This window comes from Rhincodon typus, chromosome 25, assembly GCF_021869965.1.
Source record: "Rhincodon typus isolate 14 chromosome 25, sRhiTyp1.1, whole genome shotgun sequence".
Lineage (NCBI taxonomy): Eukaryota > Metazoa > Chordata > Chondrichthyes > Orectolobiformes > Rhincodontidae > Rhincodon > Rhincodon typus.
Window position 1 is genome coordinate 19627936 of NC_063356.1, and position 18483 is coordinate 19646418.

Here is an 18483-nt window from a genome sequence, read left to right on the forward strand (position 1 = left end):
GATAATACCATGCTCCCTCTATCACTCATCCTGAATGCCATTTGTAGCGCTGATGTCTTCTCACTTATGAACTTTGTACTTGGCATCGAAGGCTCATCATTGCTGGTTCCCTCTTCTTCTGCTCAAACATCAGAAGCCAATCAAAACAGCCTAAGCCCATATCTCACTGTGTGTGCTGAGCCCTACCTCAGTCTACCTGCTGCTGAACTCCTCCTTCATTCCTTTCTTGCAATCTAGACTAGACATTTCCATCTCCTACCTCCATAAACTTCAACCAATTCACAAAGTACTGCAGCTCTCTAACTCAAACCAAATCCAATTCACCCAGCACCCAGATGCTCGCTGAAATGTGTTGATTCAAGGTCCAGAGGTATTTAGATTTTAAAATTCATGTCCTTGTTCTCAAATATCATATGGCCTTATGCGTCCCTGTCTCTGTGATCTTCATACAGGCTGCAATTCTTCAAGGTATCAGCACACCTCCAACTCTGGTCTCTTGCATATCCCTGATTTCAACAGCTTAGTCATTGGTGACAATTCCTTCATCCACGAATGCTGCCTGGACTGTAATCTCTGGAATTCCATCAAATTCCATCACTCAAACATCTTGCTTCTCCATCTCTGTCTGTGTCTTCAAAATTACCTCCTTACCCAGGATATGGTCCTCTCTTCAAATAACTCCAATTATCTCCATCTCCCTGGCTGCTTTACTATTTTAAAAATGTGATATAAATGTAAATTATTGGTGATAATTACCTGGCATTATCTCTCTAAACTACTTCACCAATAATTCTCTGTTCCTACCTTCATCAAAATCATCCTAATCCCCTCCTCATGAACCGTACTTTGAGTCTTGGGTAGCACATTGGCTCAGTGGTCAGCACTACTGCCTCACAGCACCAGGGATTCATGTTCAATTCCAGCTTTGGGTGACTGTCTGTGTGAAGTTTGTATATACTCCCTGTGTCTGCATGGGTTTCCTCCCACAGTCCAAGGATCTGTAAGTTAGGTGGATTGGCCATGTTAAATTGCCTGTAGCATGCAGGCCAAGTGAATTAGCCATAGTAAATGCAGGGATAGGGGATGTGTTTGGGTGGGATGCTATTTGGGGGGTTGGTGCAGACTTGATGGGCTGAACAGCCTCTATCCACACTGTTATAATTCTTTCCTCTCCACTTTCCTTTTCCTTTCCACTCAATGCCACCATGTCTGTATTTTATAAGCAGTTTTAAAATGTTACTGTATGTGAAAACACTGAATAGGTAGTTCCTTATTGTTTGTTACCTGCTCTGCTGGACCATCATAAGCAGAAGAAAAGGAAGTTGTCCAAAGTGTTGAATTTTGTCAGAACAGTGTGGAAATTAACCTGATAGTCAATTAACTTGAAATGCTTAGTACAATGCCCATAAGACAATTAGTGTCAGTATTAAGTACCAAATCTGATAGAGCGCAGAGTAAATATCCTATAGTTGCTACATTCCTGTGTGGTACATAAAGTGAATGATGCATATGGTTGGAGATCAGTAGTCAACATACTGACTTTCAGCTAAAACTTTGATTGCCCTAGAAAATGGATCCACAGATCACAATGCATGATTAACTTATTAACAAGTAATTTAAGAAGCGTGCAAACGTCATGCTCCCTGCCCATTAGTGATAGTGGTATGCCATCAGCATTCAATATGCTGTTACGTTGCTTCATGTGTCAGCACGTTACCCATGTTCATGTGCGTCCGGTACCACTTAAATCTACTTATAGCCAGGCTGCACCTCTTAAGGCCATCCAGGCTGCAGCCGGAGCTGGAAGTCTTGTGGAAGACTTTATGAGCAGAAAGAAGGAAAATGCTTCAAAAAGTCAGGCAGCATGCCCTTGGGCCTGGCGATGCAGTACAGGAGGCCTTAGTGCAGGAAGTTAACAAGATGATCTCCTCTCTCCACAGAAAACAAGACAACCTGGGAGAAACACTGCCAATGAAGTTGGAGCAGTTAGTTCATACCAACTGTCTAGCCCTGAGGATCTGGATGCAGTTGCACAAAAAGTTCAATGACCACACTTGAGTAGTCACGTTCAGTGAATGCATGTTCATATGCCATATCCTTGTACCGGGAGTCTCACACACAGTTCAATTCACTACACACACTCCACTCGCGAATATCTCTCAACTCCCAAAACAGAGCCTACCGTACTCGATTCAACCACTACATTCACCAGCCTGCTCTCACCCTCACACATTTAGCACGGCTGTAAGCCTCAGACTCACACCTCACAGCTTGTACACAGTTTTTTTTATTTGTCCATGCAATGTGAGTATGACTAGCTGAGCCAGCATTTATTACCCATCCTGAATAACACTGGGGAAAGTGACATTGAGCCATCTTGCGAAAATGCTACAGTCCATGGGATGTAGGTACACCTACAGTGCTGTTTGGAAGGAAGTTCCTGGATGTGGACACAGTGACAGAGAAGGAACAGCTATGCAACTGTGTCTGGCATCATCCAAATGCACTGCACCACACTCACTGATACACTCTCTTCACAGAAGCAGCAGTAACTAACTGGCTGGAGGCAGACACAACCGTATCCCCTCAAGCCCTCTGGTAGAGACAGTCATTAGTTCAGTCAGGGCCAAGACCATGGCCAAAGTTGGGAATCAAACCTTTTATTTTTGTCCCTAATCTACCTCTCACATCCCGCATTCTCCTGAACCCACGATCTCCTCTGATTTACAAACTGCAGGTGCACCTCTTTCTTCCCTGAGTCCTATCCCTGTCTCGTGCTTTCAGATACCCAAGAACTGTCACTTGGTGATGAACTGGAGCATGAGCCTGATGTCCAAGAGGAACTGGAGAGTGACAAAGAAGGAAAGCTGTCCATTTCCAGCTGGCAGCTCAGAGACTAGCATGATGTGTATTTAAGAGGGGAGCAGGGTAGCAGTATCTGCACCTGGTGAATCTCCGGGCATGGGGAAGGGGCAGCACTGCTGCTGGTGCCACAGAGTCTGAGGTCGCCCGTGTGTTCTGTTGCAAGTACAGACTTGGATGAGGATTTCAGTGTGATCACGTTCTGAAAAATAGCCTTACACACAATACATTGGTAGGCCAGCCAGAGAACCTGGTACCACTGTCAAGAGGCATGGAAGACTTTGTCTCTAGCTTGACATCAGGCTTTCCACAGAACTATGAGTCTACCATTGGTATTTCAGTCTGTCATCCATGGTAGTCCTGGACGGTTGGCACCCCAGTGAGCAACTGAAGAAATTCCAACAGGAATGTTGGTTACATTGCTGCTCCACTTAAAACAAAACCATTTTTAATCAACCCATTCAGGCATGTTATGGCATACCTCAGTGGCAGATGGCACTTGAACCCAGACCTCTGGGTGCAGAGGTAGGTACATTACCATTGTGCTACACACAGACCTTCTCAATTTTACCTGTAAAATTTGCCCAGTTTATAGTCTCTATCCAATCCATTGGCATTAAACTTACCTGAACCTAGTTATATTTGGATTGAGTTGCTATAGATTTTCTTTATTTGATTTCTGTCAAAGCAATACAGTGGTAGTTTTAAACCCAAACAGTTTATTTACACAACTTAAAATATCTTACAATTTACTCAAGTTTCAAAATATGCATGCAGTCTATTTTCCCGAATTTTCTGTCTGTCTGTGGAGTTAACTCTGTAGGCAGAAGCTATCCAGTACTATTACAAAGATCAGTGAACAGACTAACACAAGCTACTGCAGATCAATTACCGTTAAACACCATATAGACCCTAACAGCTGTGGTGTAAAATTGCTCACACAATGCAGTGTCAAGCTACTCACACTTCCTGGCGTAAGGTTGCTCACACTCACTGATTTATTATTATTATGCTCTAGTCTAAAGCTATTCACCCACACTGCTCCAGAATTAATCACTTTCTGATATAAAGTTACTCACACCCATTGGTGCACGATTACACTCCCTGGTTTAATGATATTCATATTCCCAGATGTAAATTTGTTCACAATCCCCAGTGTAAAGTCACTCAGAATCCCCGATGTAAAGATACTCATACCCACTTCTGTAAAGTTACATACGCTACACTGTAATGTTGCTCACACTCCCTGTGTAAAACTCGTCACCCTCCTTGGTGTAAATTTGCCAGTGCACCCTGGTGTAATGCTGCTAATGTTCTCTGGTACACTGTTGCTCCCTTCCATTGCTGCAAACCAATGGTATTGTTTGCTTGGTTCTGACAAACTAGCGATTAGCTGAGTGGTCAGCTGGGTGCAGCCGCAGTTTCATCACGAAGTAAGAGGTCATCTCGCACCATCAGTTCTTTCTGTGGTAGCTTGAGTCACAAAACAATGGAGTGGTCAATCTGACACACATAGTGGTGCCAGTCGTACGGGTTGCCCCTTTACAAGTTCACAGTCACAGTACAGCCGATGTCTTAGATCATTCAATTACATTTTCAAATGAAATACTTCATGTTTTGATGAAGTAATTAAAATATACTCCATCCTAATAGGCACAGATGCGTGGGAACCAACACAATTGGCTTTTTTTTAAATCTACGATTCGTCTTATTGAAGTGCTCTAACCAACACAGTGAAACTTCACTCAAGACCAAGAAAATGCTTTTTAATAATGGAGAAATGTTTATAATAACAAAGAGATTTATAATTGCAGTGCCTATAATACTGCAGATTCAAATCAGAGTCAAATAGTTGTGGAGAGGATTTTGTTCACTGTACATGGAATCGTAGAGTAATACAACACAGACACAAACCCTTCAGTCCAACCAGTCCAGGCCGACTGTAATCCCAAACTAAACTAGTCCCACCTGCCCCTCCTGGCTCATATCCCTCCAACTTTTCCTATTCATGTACTTATCCAATGTCTTTTAAATGTTGTAACTGTGTCTGCATCTACCACTTCCTCAGAAAGTTCATTCCACACGCAAACCACCCTATGTAAAAAAATTGCCCCTCATGTCTTTCTTAAATCTCTCTCCTCTCACCTTAAAAATATGCCATCTAGTCTTGAAATCACCCATCCCGCGGAAAAGACACCTACCATTCACCCAATCTATACCCCTCATGATTTTATAAACCTCAAAAAGGTCACCCCTCAACCTCCTACACTCTAACGCAAAAAGTCCCATATATAATAATGAGCACTTACAATTATGCTAATGTTTGTCATCCACCTAAATGTATAGGTTTATAATGAGAAAGTCTATAATACCTAGATTTGTAATGAACAAGTCTACAATAATGCTGGGATTTGTAATAATAATAAGGATAGGGTTTGCAATGTAAAGATTTGATGGAGCTCGCTACAATGGCAAAACTTTAACAAAGCAATTTATACTGAGGACCTTGAATAATGACAGGGTTTGTAATGTGACTTTGTAATAGCATATGAGTTTGCAACGAGGAGAGGCTAGAGAAACCTATTCAAGTTATGGGAGTTTACAATGAGGTAAATAGGCACAAGGCATCTCAGTTGTGATATTCTTTTTGCAAAGGATTGTTAAAACAGAGAAGGTCTTAGCATAAACAGTAACCAAAGTAATAGCTTTTAAAGAGAGATTATTGAAAAGCTGGAAAAATTAAAAGTGGAAAAGAGTACAGAACTGGAAAAAGTGGATTACTTGTTCAGAGAACCTTCTCAAGTACAAGGGGTTGATGACCTCCTGTGTTATAAAAAATTCTATAACGTAAGTTAATATTTGTAATAGCAAATTGGTTCATAAGGAGTATTTCAAACAGCAGTACTGGTAATGAGGGTTTATAATGATAAGGTTTACCAGCATTGTTTTTATAACCATAAGCTTTATAGATCTTTTTAGTTCTTAAATCTGATACCAGCCTCCATTAAAATTGACTTTAATTATTTATGTTGTGAAACTCTGCGCATAAAGTCATATAAAAGAATTCTAGGCATCACTAACATAACAACTAAAGTGCTCTGTTCATAATGGTGGGTTCCAAGCTGGTGTACACTAGCTGCCATCCAGATAAGGGACAGAGTGCCCTGCTAATTTTGTGGACTCAGTTATTTATACATAATGTGAGCTGTGGCTTGGACTCACTGCCACCACAACTAACCAGGGCAATGAAGCCAACATTAACTTGTGAAAGGAGCCTAATGGGATGGATATCATGGTTGGCATTGGATAACTGCTCACTCTGCCAGAATGTCAAAGTGACACTTCAACAAAATCACAAGGTGGGCAGAATTTGCTGGGGTGGAGGGTTGGTTGCAGGGGGAGGGGACAGGAAAGATGACCTGGAATGATGTTTCCAAGCTAAGCAGAAATAAAGCAACGGAGTTGCAGGTTCAAACATGTCCGTGTTCTGTGAACTGATTTCAGTTGGAATGTCAGCAGTGACCATGAGATTGATCACAGTGTGTCAGGAGGTAAAAAAAAAGCCTTTGAACCCTCTCCTGATGTTGACCCAAAAAGCCTCTGGCAATTAAATGGTTGTCAGGTGAGTCCAGATTAGCTTGTGATGCCTCCGCAGTCGAATAACCTTCCTGTAATTGCTGCCTGGACTCACTCACCGGTAATGTATACACAACAGGGTGATTGTAGCTTAGCTGGTTCAGGACCAAAAGTGGCGGAAGGATAAGAGGCCTGTTAAATAAGTGTGAGGACAAGAGCATTGGCTGCTCCTGCCTTGTACAATTGCCTTACACATACCAGATTTCCAGATGTCCAGGTGTGCGTACAAAATATCACCGCACATCGGTGATCTCTGCCTGAACTCCTCCTCTGACATGGAGCACAGGTCCTTGCCGCTGAGCTCCTGGAAAGATTTCCCAATTTGCGGCAGTCGGTACTGATGCTCTGTCCATAGAATCCACTTCTGAACATTGCCCACACTCCATTCTATTGGATCTGGAAACAAGAACATTGTTAGAATTAATAGTTTGATTTGATTTATTATTGCCACATGTACCTAGGGACACTGAAAAGTTTTGTTTTGTGTGTGTACAGGCAGATCATAGCATATAAAGATCAAAGGGTGATTGAACAGAGTGAGGAATACTTAGTTACGGCTGCAAAGAAGCTGCACAAAAAGCAATAGCAACATTAGAGTTGAAATTTGAGAGGCCCATTCAGAAATCTAATAGCAGCAGGGAAGAAGCTGTTCTTGAACCTGTTGGTATTTGTGTTTAAGCTTTGGTATCTTGTCTGATGGAAGAGGTTGCATCAGATTGTAAGTGGGGCGGGAGGGTTCTTTGATGATGTTGGCTGCCTTTCCAAGGCAGCAAGAAGTGTAGATGGAGTCAATGGATGGAAGGCTGGCTTACATGATGGACTGGGCTGTGTTCACAACTTTCTATAATTTCTTACAGTCCGGGGCAAAGCAGTTTCCATACCAAGCTATGATGCATTCAGATAGAATGCTTTCTATGGTGCAATTGGTGAGTGTCCATATGGACATGCCAAATTTCCTCAGCGTCCTGAGGAAGAAAAGGCAGTGTTGTGCCTTCTTGACCGTCGCATCAATGTGGGTGGTCCTGGATAGTTTGCTGATGATCATCACTCCTAGGAACTTGATGCTATTGATCATCTCCACCTCAGCTCCATTTAGTTAGCATCTAACAAACGTATCAGTCTTAGACACCATCAGAAAGCAAAGGCATGCATTTTGAGTGAAATGAAGAACCTTTACCTGAACTGAATTATCTGCATCTTATTCTGTTCTATGACTGCCATTTCAAGTGTGAAGCCATCGCCAACTTAGCCTTTTTGGAATTTTAAAGAGTACATTCCCCTTGCAACATTTCGTACACTCTTGAATCACAATCAAACCCTTCCCATGGTACTGTCCAATACAAGAGGAGGAGATGAAATACCTGTTCTTTGACCTCTTTCCTTCTCACCATCCCAGGGTCACAAAGATATACTCCTTCGTGGTGAAACACTGCTTTGCTTGTACTTCTTTCAATTTTGTTTAAGTGTATTCACTGCTCACAATATGGTCTTCTCCTTAGGGAAGACCTAACTCAGGTTGGATGACCACTTTGTGGAAAACAATCTGTTCAGTCTATGGGCATGACCTCACATTCACATTGCTAACTTCTAATTCTCTACTCCAACTTCTAATTCTCTACTCCAATCTCACTATCCCTCTGAATTTTCTGTCCTTGGTCTCCTAAGCTGTTCCAGTGCAGTGCAAGGAATAGCTCCTCATCTTCTGATAAGACATTTCACAGCTTTCTGGTTTCAACATTAAGTTCAACAATCATAGAAGCCTTGCTCCATATTTTTAGATGGCACTTGCTGGGAATCATTGTGCTATTCTCACTCAGTCTCCATCCTGCCCCTTCTATATCTATCCCATTGCTGTTCTCCTTTTGCCTTTAACCATCTTCCCTTTGGTTATTTAATCTCTCCCACTTTCCACCTGGTCTTAAAGGACTTCCTTTTTGGTTATTTCCTAACCTCCTTAGCCTGCTGGCTTAAACCCTATTACATCTCTAATTGTTTCTAATTTAATGAAAGGAAATGTAAAACTTAGTTTCTTACTTCACAGAAACTGCTACATCTGTTGTGCATTTCCAATATTGTCTGTTTTAATGCTCTTCTTAACTATATTTCCTGTTCGTCTATGTTGCAATTTTAAAAATTTATTAATTTATGGGTTGTGGGCATCGCCTCCTAGAAACATAGGAACATGACTACACCATTCAGCCCCTCAAGCCAGCTCTGCTATTCACAAAGATCATGGCTAATCTGTGGCCTAACTCCATATGTCTGGCTTGGGCCCATATCCCTTGATACCCTTGTTTAATAAAAATAATGTCTATTTAAATTTAACAATTGAATTAGTATTGACCGCCATTTGAGGAAAAGAGTTCTGAAACTTCGTTATTCTTTGCATGAGGAAGTACTTTCTAACATCTCTCCTGAATGGCCTGGCCTTAATTCTTAACTATGCCCTGTGGCTCCAGAATCTTAGGGTTTTGTATGACGGTAGCACAACGTCTATAGTCCAGCCCTTTAGACATGAAGGTTAGCATTCCATTAGCTTCTTGATTAGGCCAGCATTTGTTGCCTATCCCAAAAAATATGCAGCCATAGACTGGGAAACAAACTTGCAGGATAGTGGGACTGATTCGATTGTTCTGTCAAATAACCTGTGGCAGCCCAATGGACCAAATGGTCTCCTAATGTGCTGTATGGTTTAATGATTCCAGGCTTGCTTTCTCTCTGATTTATGACTGGGCTGAAATCAAGATCTCACTCAAACCTTGAATAAAAACAAAATACTGCGGAAGCTGAAGAACTGAAACAAGCACAGAGAATGTTGGAGAGTCTCAGCAGGTCAGTTTTGAAGAAGATTCATACTGGACTTGAAACATTAGCTCTGTTCCTCACTCCAAGGCACTGCCTGCCCTTTGAGTCTCTGCATTGTTCTCTGTGTTTGCCCCACTCAAAGCTACTGCTTTATAGGACATCAATATCCTTACCTCCCAGTGCCTTTCCTTCCTCTTACAAGCTTCAGAAAAAGACGTTCAATTACATAGTGCCTTTCATGACAACAAGATGTCCCAAAGTGTTGTACTGTCAATGAAGTATTTTTGACAGGTAGTCACGTTGAACAATCAGCTGCTAATTTGCACACAACAAATCCCCCCGACCATATGATAATACCCAGATAACAGTGTAGCCATCCCTCAATCCTGATGTGGATCTTGAATCCAAAACCTACCAACACGTTAGTGAGAGCACTAATACTGAGCCATAATCGATGCATGGTATTGTGTCATCTAATCGCAAGCAATTTCTTTCTTTGTCTGAACTTGGTAATCTTTGTCTCTTGACCACTAATCTCTGAAAATGCTCACTGCCTCAATTTAGTCCTCCTCATTTGCCTCCATGGCCTTTCAGTACTCACTCCCAATCTCCAAGTATTCACATTTCCTAGCTAATCATTACATTCTCCAAACTAAGCATGACACCCACAGTTTCTCACTTTCACAGCTACTCTTCCCTGCTGAAACAACACAGCCGCTCACCAATCATAGACAATGCCACAGAAAATTAGTTTCCTTCTAAAATATCATGTTCTCAAGCTTCCTGTGAGCAATGCTATGGGAGATCAACTGCATTAGATGTCAGTATGCACTTCCTATCAGTTCAACTTCAAACATCACACAGTGCTCAACAAAGAAACCTACATATCGTGCTTGATAAACAGTATGTAAAGACTAAAAACCGAGAACACAGCAACTGGCTTTCCAATATAGAAATCATTGACACTATAACGGTAGCCTCTTAATTGACATGTTTATGAGTTAGAGAGCCATAGAGTCATACAGCACGAAAACAGACATTTTGGACCAACCAGTCCATGCTGAATATTATTCCAAACTAAGCTAGTTCCATATGCGCATGGCCCATATGCCTCCAAAATTTGCTTATTTGTGTACTTATCTAAATGTCTTTTAAACATAACTGTACTCGCATGCACCACTTCCTCAGGAAGTTCATTCCACGCACGAACCACTCACTTGTAAAATAATTGGCCCTCATGTCTTTTCTAAATCTTTCTGCTTAAAAATATGCTCTGTAGTCTTGAAATCCCCCATCCTAGGGGAAAAGATACCTGCCATTCACCTTATCTATACCCCTCATGATTTTATAAACCTCTATAAGGTCACTGCTCAATCTGCTATGCTCCAGTGAAAAAATGTCCCAGACTGTTCAGCTTCCCCTTCTAACTCAAACCTTCCGTTCCCAGCAACAACCTGGTTAATCTCTTCTGATCCCTCGACAGTTTAATAACATCTCTCCTATAACAGAGTTCCACCAAATTTAAGTAGACTTGGCACTTTGCAGTGGTACAATTGAACAAACATATGAAATGTGAAGAAGACAAATTGATCCACTTTACCTGTTCCACCCAGATATGTTACTGTCTATCTGCATTAAACCCACCTCAACTCATACAATTTCCTGGGAATGGTATTGATAATAAAGAGAACAAATGTAGAGGGATAAATCTCTGGGTGATTCTTGCTTGATTCTCAAAGGTAAATCATGAAAGTCCCAGGAGACTGCAATAACTAGTATCACTTGTTACAGCTAACCCATTTACTTGCCATAGGTCAAGATGACTTTGAGCTGTTCACAAAAAACTCATTCAGTTCCATACTGAATGGCTGTCATAACTCCATTGTCACTGCATGTTCTGGCAATTTGTTCCACAGGTAAGAGACTCTAAAAAAGATGTTCTTGGCAGCTAACTTAATTCTATCCTCCCTCAGTTATTAACATTGACCCCAACATCAGAGAGGCATTTCACATTGAACTTGTGTGACAAGTCAATTTTCCAAACAACAGCCTTCCTTGTGGCCTCTCCAAATAAACCCATCAGCATTGCTAACACAAGATCTGTACCAACATGACGTTAATGTGAAGGAGGCTGTTCTTGTCATTTTGTAGCAGTCACACATCCAAGGAATAAAATCCGACACAATTAATGAAGTGATACAGGTTGGCACTGATGCCGTGGATTTTTAGTAGCAGAATAATATGCATGTTACACATTGTCAATTTTTCTGTTTGATTTAGTAGTGAAAAATGCCACAAGAGATTCACTGATACTTGATAAATTATTCAGTATTATGTTTCAAGGGATCAACAAATCTTTTCTGTTCAGATCATGCTTAACCCATTCAACCTTCATCCTTTAATTTATGATTTTACCCTAAACCCTTTATAATTTTACTGCCTTACAGCAAATTCCTGGCTACTTGTTAATCTTTGTACAACACATCATTGCTGATTGATGCATTTAACAACAACAGTAACCTAAATTTAAATATCACTTTTAATGTATCAGAATGTTCAAAGGCAGTGCATGGTATTGTCAAACAAAATTTGACACTGAATCACATAAGAAAAAATACAGCAGAAGACCAAAAGCTTTGATCGTGGGGAAGGTAGTTTTACCATCTTAAAGGAAGATAAGCTCAAAGGAAGATGGCCGTAGTTGCACAATCATTGCAAGTCATCACTGCAGCAATCCCTCAGAGTATGTCCTAGATCCAATCATCTTCAGCTGCTCCATCCGTGACCTTCTCTCCGCAATAAGGTCACAAGAGGGAATGGTTCACTAATGACTGCATAAAATGCAGCACTATTTGCGACTCCTCAGATATTGCAGCAGTCCATTGTCCATAAGCAATAAGTCCCAGACCACATCCAGGCTTGGGCTGATAGGTGACAAGTAATATTTAGCAACACACAAGTGCCAGTCAATGACCATTTCCAAAAAAAGACAATCTTGCCATCACCTCTTGATATTCAAAATCATTACCCATCGCTGAATCCCCCCATTATCAAATTCCTCGGATTTGCCAGAAATTGAACTGGATCAGCCAGAGGCTGGGAATTCTGCAGCAAGTAACTGACCTCCTGGGGTCAATCTTTGACTCCACCGTGTGACAGAGGAGCAGACTGCAGGCACAATCCTTGCCGGAATGAAAAGAAGGTGGGTTATATAAATGAGCAATTGCAAGCCACTTTGTCAGCCATGAAAATGAAAATCTCCCTGTTAATCTTGGCAACACTTTCACTAATGGTGTCAAATGTAGTTTGCTGATGCTCCTGTTAAGGATGTTTTACTAGCTTCAGAGTGTTAACTAATTCAACATTCTGAATCTCAGCTGGGACCTCTAGTTGATAGTCAACAATGTTTTTATTACTGTGTAGACATTTGGCCCCTTGCAAATGTCAGAACCATTTGTTTTATATGTATGGAATGGATACACAAAACAGGCACTAGGCCTCTTAAAAATATGAAGTCCTGGGCCTTCCCACTCAGGATTCTTCCCTGGAATTATTTCCTGCCTGTTTTAAAATGTTTTCTCAATTCTTCAGTTTATTTCTTCCATCCAATGCAATATATGCATTTTATCTTTTTCTGACCTACCTAACACTTCTAATTTTTCTTTAATCTTGCGTCCAAGGTAACACTTTACTACTTTATCTCAGTCTTTTCTTTGCTGTATAACTAGTCAGCTTGCTCTCCTCACTCTTTCCCTTTACTCCTTCCACAATCCAATTTTTTTTATTTGTATGTTTACCTCTTTAAGTTCTATCTTCTCTTCTTGCTTTTTCTGATTGCAATCATTCCCTTTGTCCTTTGACAATATGGTTTAAAGGATATTTTGTTCTCTGTGTTGCCAGTACGTTAGCTCCCATCCTATTGAAATGTGACTAATCATTGTAGACAGGCTCCCAATCATCCCCCAAACTGATGTCCCATTCAATGACGAACTGTGTTCACTGAAATCCATAAAGCGAGCGAAGGATGAGAATTGGCACTGGGGCAAAAAGTCCAATATTTGCTCAGGTGACCAATAGAGGTGTGCTTTAAGAAGTGTCATGCAGTGGGAGAGAGCAGCAGAGAACAGAAAGGTTTAGAAGGCGGGAAGCAGCCGATGGAGAAAAGGAGTTGAAAGACTATATTAGGCTAGAGTTAGATGAATGCAGTGTTCTTAGTGGGTTCAAAGATGTTAGGTCTACAGAGGGTCAACTCATAGAATTGCTACAGTTCAGAAGCATGCCATTCAGCCCTTTGAATCCATACCAACCCCTCCAAAGAGCATCCCACCCACAGCCACTCCCCTACCCTATCGCTGCAACACTGCATTTCCCATGGCTAACCCACACATCCCTGGACACTATGGGCAATTTAGCACAGCTAATCCATCTAACCTGCATATCTTTGAATTGTGAGAGGAAATCCATGCAGACACAGGAAGAATGTGCAAATTCCACACAGTCACCCAAGAATGGAATTGAACCCAGGTCCCTTGTACTGTAAGGCACCAGTGCTAACCACTAACCTACCATGCCACTGTAAAGGAATAGAAAGGAATAGAAGAACTTGAACATGAGGATTAGAATTTTTGAACCAAGCCATTGCTGAACTGAGAACTAGTGTTGATCAGTGAACATAGAGTTACTGGGTGAGCAGGAAAATTTGGGAGTTTGTATATAGGAAGCTTCTAGATGAGTTCAAAATGAGCTTATGGAAGGTGTATGTTTTGGAAAGTTTTATCTTGTGACAGACCATTATTTATCAGTTATGCCCCTTAATCATTTTTATCCTTCCCAATCCTAGGACAAAATTTAAAGCAAAAAAAAGTGAAGTGAGCAAAACCTTTTTCACTAAGTGAGTGTTATTGTATGGCATGCAGTGGAGGAGGCAGGTTAAATTGAGGCATTTGAGAGAGCATTGGAAAATAATTTGGATAAAGCCAATGTGTATTGCAATGGGGGTAAAGCAAGAACTCAGTACTAGGTAATGATGAGCTGAATAGCTTCTTTCTGCACCCTAACTCTTCTGTGATTTGATGAAGAAATATTTGGAAATTGCTCCTCCAGTCTTAAATCTGTCTCCTCATCTCCTAAACCTCTTCAGGCCTTTCCTTCTCAAAAGAATTGGCTCCTACTTAGATTATAAATGGCTGATTGCTCTCCTTCACTTGCAGATCCTCTTCCAGTCTTTCTGACATGTTCTTTACTCTAGGACCTGGGAAGCAAGAAATCAATGGTGTTCCCAATCTGTACCAACACAGACAGTGTCCATCTGAAATTTAGCAGTTCCAAAGAAGAGTCATACTGGACTTAAAATGTAAACTCTGTTTCTATCTCTCCACAGATGCTACTAGATTTGCAGGGTTTCTCCATCATTTTCTGTTTTTATTGCTAACAGGTCAATGACTTTTACCGCTGGAATACAATTCAAGCTTCTGAAAGTTTCCAAAGAGGCTTTTAATGGACATGTCTAAAACAGCATTCCTCTTTGGAATTCAATACCTGTTAGTGTCAAGGCTTTTACTCCAAAGGGACAATAAACCCCCAGACTCCCTGACTCTGGGTTTGTCCAAGTAACAAAGGAGTGCTATTGAGGTTGATTACCCACAATAAAAAGTTAAAGATGCCTATCTCCCTTCAATTGACTTTTTGATCATTTGTTTAAAACTATTTTGTTACTGTGGAAGATTTTCAATTGACTTCTACTGTGCATCAATGACCAATCATTTGGTAATTGAAAGTATGCTGATTATTAAATCCCTTATTTTACAAACCTTGCCTGCTTTGAAGCACTCTGCAAAAACAGTATCAGCAAGATCACAGCTGTAGAAACCAGGCTGTGCTAGACTGTTCTTGCTTTTTCAAGGACCCCAAGGCTTTTAAATGTTTGCTCAAGCTTGTTTCTGAAGACGCCAAGTTCAGCTGCAAAGGAGTTGGAGCCCTGGTTGTGAGAACTACTGGGACCTGTCTGAATGACCTACTGAACAGTCTTTGTTTCAGAGGAACTCTCTAAATCCATTCGTATTGTGATCTCAGCCTTCTAAACATAGCTGAGCCTTAACTCTAGAGTGGGAAAATCTTCCTGCTTCACTGGACTCTTGTCGGGCATTTGACTTGACAATAAACCTTTCTGGGGTTAGTGTGTGTGTGTGAATAAATGATACTGCTCCTTGTTTACATCTAGGAAAATATGCTTTTTAAATGGACCACATGCTAATGGAGGTTTGGGAACACATATCAACCTTGTCAAGGATAGTAGGAACTGCCGATGCTGGAGAATCTGACCCTTGTTATCTCAACCTTGTCAAAATTACTTTACACTGAATATGGACTGAAGGGAAGGGAGAGTTGGGGGTTCCAGTCTATCTTTCTCCTGTGTCCTATCAAAGTGATTGAGTCAAACTGAGATACCGGTGAGTTTCTGGTGAAAGGCACCTGTCACATTTCATTTGCTTACAAATACTGCAATGTTCCACTCTCTGGTCCTATTTTGTTTTAGGATTGGGTGAGGTGAAATCCCAGGAATGTTGAGAATACAAGACCCTGATCTCATTATCATTTCCGGTCCTAGCCCAGCAGTTTGCCAGATTTATAAGCTTGCCAATTGCCATGTGAAAATGCCAATGATGGTGGATGGTCCCTGACAAACAAGAAATGATATGCTTTGGTGGTTGGGGTTGGATGTAGGGACATCAGATCAGACAGAAAGGAAACCTCATTCACACATGATAATGATAGGCCTGGGTCTCTGGGGTGGGCTACTCACACACCCCCAAGTCCACTGTCGTTAAAGCAGAAGCAAGTGTTTTTGTGCTATGTTGTGGTGGAATTTTTCAAATCTATCGATTTAGCTGTCAACAGCTGCCCACCGGACCCACCAAGCCTTCATGAAGGTGCACTTAACTCTCTCTGTCATTCAGCACTGAACCAGGCAGTTCATAAATAAAAATGCTTACAAGGACACAAAGACTAACACAAGGTTGTCATCATGTTATGTTTGCTTCTACAATTTTATAAGCTTTGATTGAACACATTCCCTACTCCGAACAAAGGTGTCAATGACTCATAACAGAGCTCCAAGTTCTTATAGAGTCATACAGCACAGTACATGGACCCTTCGATCCAACCAGTCCATGCTGTACAAAATCCCAAACTAAACTAGTCGCACCTGCCTGCTCCTGGCCCATATCGCTCCAAAGCTTTCCTATTCATGTATCTATCCGAATGTCTTTTAAAGGTTGTAACTGTACCCGCATCCACCATTTCCTCAGGAAGTTCATTCCACACACACACCACCCTCTGTGTGAAAAAGTTGCCCATCATGTCATTTTTAAATTTCTCTGCTCTCACGGTAAAAATATGCCCCTAGTCTTGAAACCCCCCAACCTAGAGAAAAGACAATTACCATTAACTCTATCTATACCCCACATTATTTTATAAACTTCTGTAAGGTCGCCTCTCAACCTCCTATGCTCCAGTGAAAAAAGTCCCAGCCTATCCAGCCTTTCTTTATAACTCAAACCTCAAACACCTGGCAACATCATGGTAAATCTCTTCTGAACTCTCTCCAGCTTGATAATATCTTTCTTATAATTGGGCGCCCAAAACTTGACACTGTATTCCAGAAGAGGCCTCATCAATGACCTGTACAACCTCAATATAACTTCCCAATTCCTATACTCAAAGGACTGACAAATGAAGGCAAATGTGCCAAATGTCTTTATAATCACCCCGTCTAATTGTGAGACAATTCAAAGAATAATGTACCTGCACCCCTAAGTCCCTCTGTTCTACAACATTTTCCAAGGCCTTACCATTAACTGTATAAGCCCTACCTTAGTTTGTTGTACCAAAATGTAATACCTCGCATATATCCAGATTGAACTACATTTGCTATTTCTTAGCCCACTGATCCATTTGATCAAGATCCCTCTGCAATCTTCGAAAACCTCCTTCACTGTCTACTATGCCACCAATTTTGCTGTCGTCCGCAAACTTACTAACCATGCCTTCTATTTTCTCATCCAAATCATTTACATAAATGACAAACAAAAGAGGACCCAGAACCGATCTCTGTGGAACACTGTTGGTCACAGGCCTCCAGTCCAAAAAGCAACCCTCCACCATTACTATCTGTCTCCTGCTGTTACGCCAATTATGTATCCAATTGGCAAGCTCACCCTGAATCCCACGTGACCTAACTTTACTAATTAATCTACCATGCAGAACCTTGTCAAAGGCTTTACTAAAATCCAAAATAAATCTACCGCTTTGCCATCATCAATCTTTTTGGTAGTTTCCTCAACAAATCAATCAAGTTCGCGAGATGCAATTTTCCTCACACAAAACCATGCTGACAATCCCTATTCATTTTTTTGCCTCTCTAAATGTCCATTAATCCTATCTTTTATAATCACCACCAACAATTTACCCACAACTGAAGTCAGACTCACAGGTCTATAGTTCCCTGATGTACAAGATTTATACCAACTCAGCCCATTGCTGTAATGATGACAGTGTAAGTGGTACAATTGGAGAAGGGTAATTAGTCTTGAGATCCCTGTTTCTACTTGTAATGAGAAATGTTTACTAGTCTGAACCATAGCCCTCACTTTATAACAGCATTCTAGCAAACACATTTCTGGGCATCAAGGTGAACATTAGAATGAGGTAATAAAAGAAGCAAGGCCTATGAGATCAGCAAGGTGCCTTGCTCTGAGGAGGTACAGGTTAAAGGCCTAGCACTATTTCCAACTGTTTTTGAATTGTTTCATGCTGGAAGCACTGGGCTAGCACATCTACTTGATATGATCTGATGTAACTTGTACTTGCACTGTAGCCTTAGCCAACATGGTGGTGTCTGTTTGGAGCAGGCTGTGCATGGCACTGTCAAAAACTTTCCATCGTGCCAGCTGTAGACCCTTTAACATTGGTAAAGGGACTGCTACTACATAAAGCTGTAATACTTAGCAAAGTAGAATCAGTAAAACTTAAATTGCAGAAACTCGATCACATTTTAAACTCTTGCCAATTTAATGTTTACAGGTCAACCCAACCTTGGTTCTCTTTGTTCTGAGATTGTATTGGTTGAGTAAAATGCCCAATTTGACAATTGGCTAAGCCCTGAAAACGTTCAATCAACTA

At 41.1% G+C, this 18483-nt stretch overlaps 1 protein-coding gene across 2 annotated transcripts in view; it reads right to left on the bottom strand.

Annotated features, from left to right (window-relative positions):
- LOC109915098 (SAM pointed domain-containing Ets transcription factor) overlaps positions 1–18483 on the bottom strand; it is a 72724-nt gene that overhangs the window by 10397 nt on the left and 43844 nt on the right. For both annotated transcript variants that reach the window (XM_020514699.2, XM_048612125.1), the window contains exon 3: positions 6697–6894. In XM_020514699.2, coding sequence (XP_020370288.1) covers positions 6697–6894 — 198 coding nt within the window. The remainder of the gene's footprint in view (positions 1–6696; positions 6895–18483) is intronic.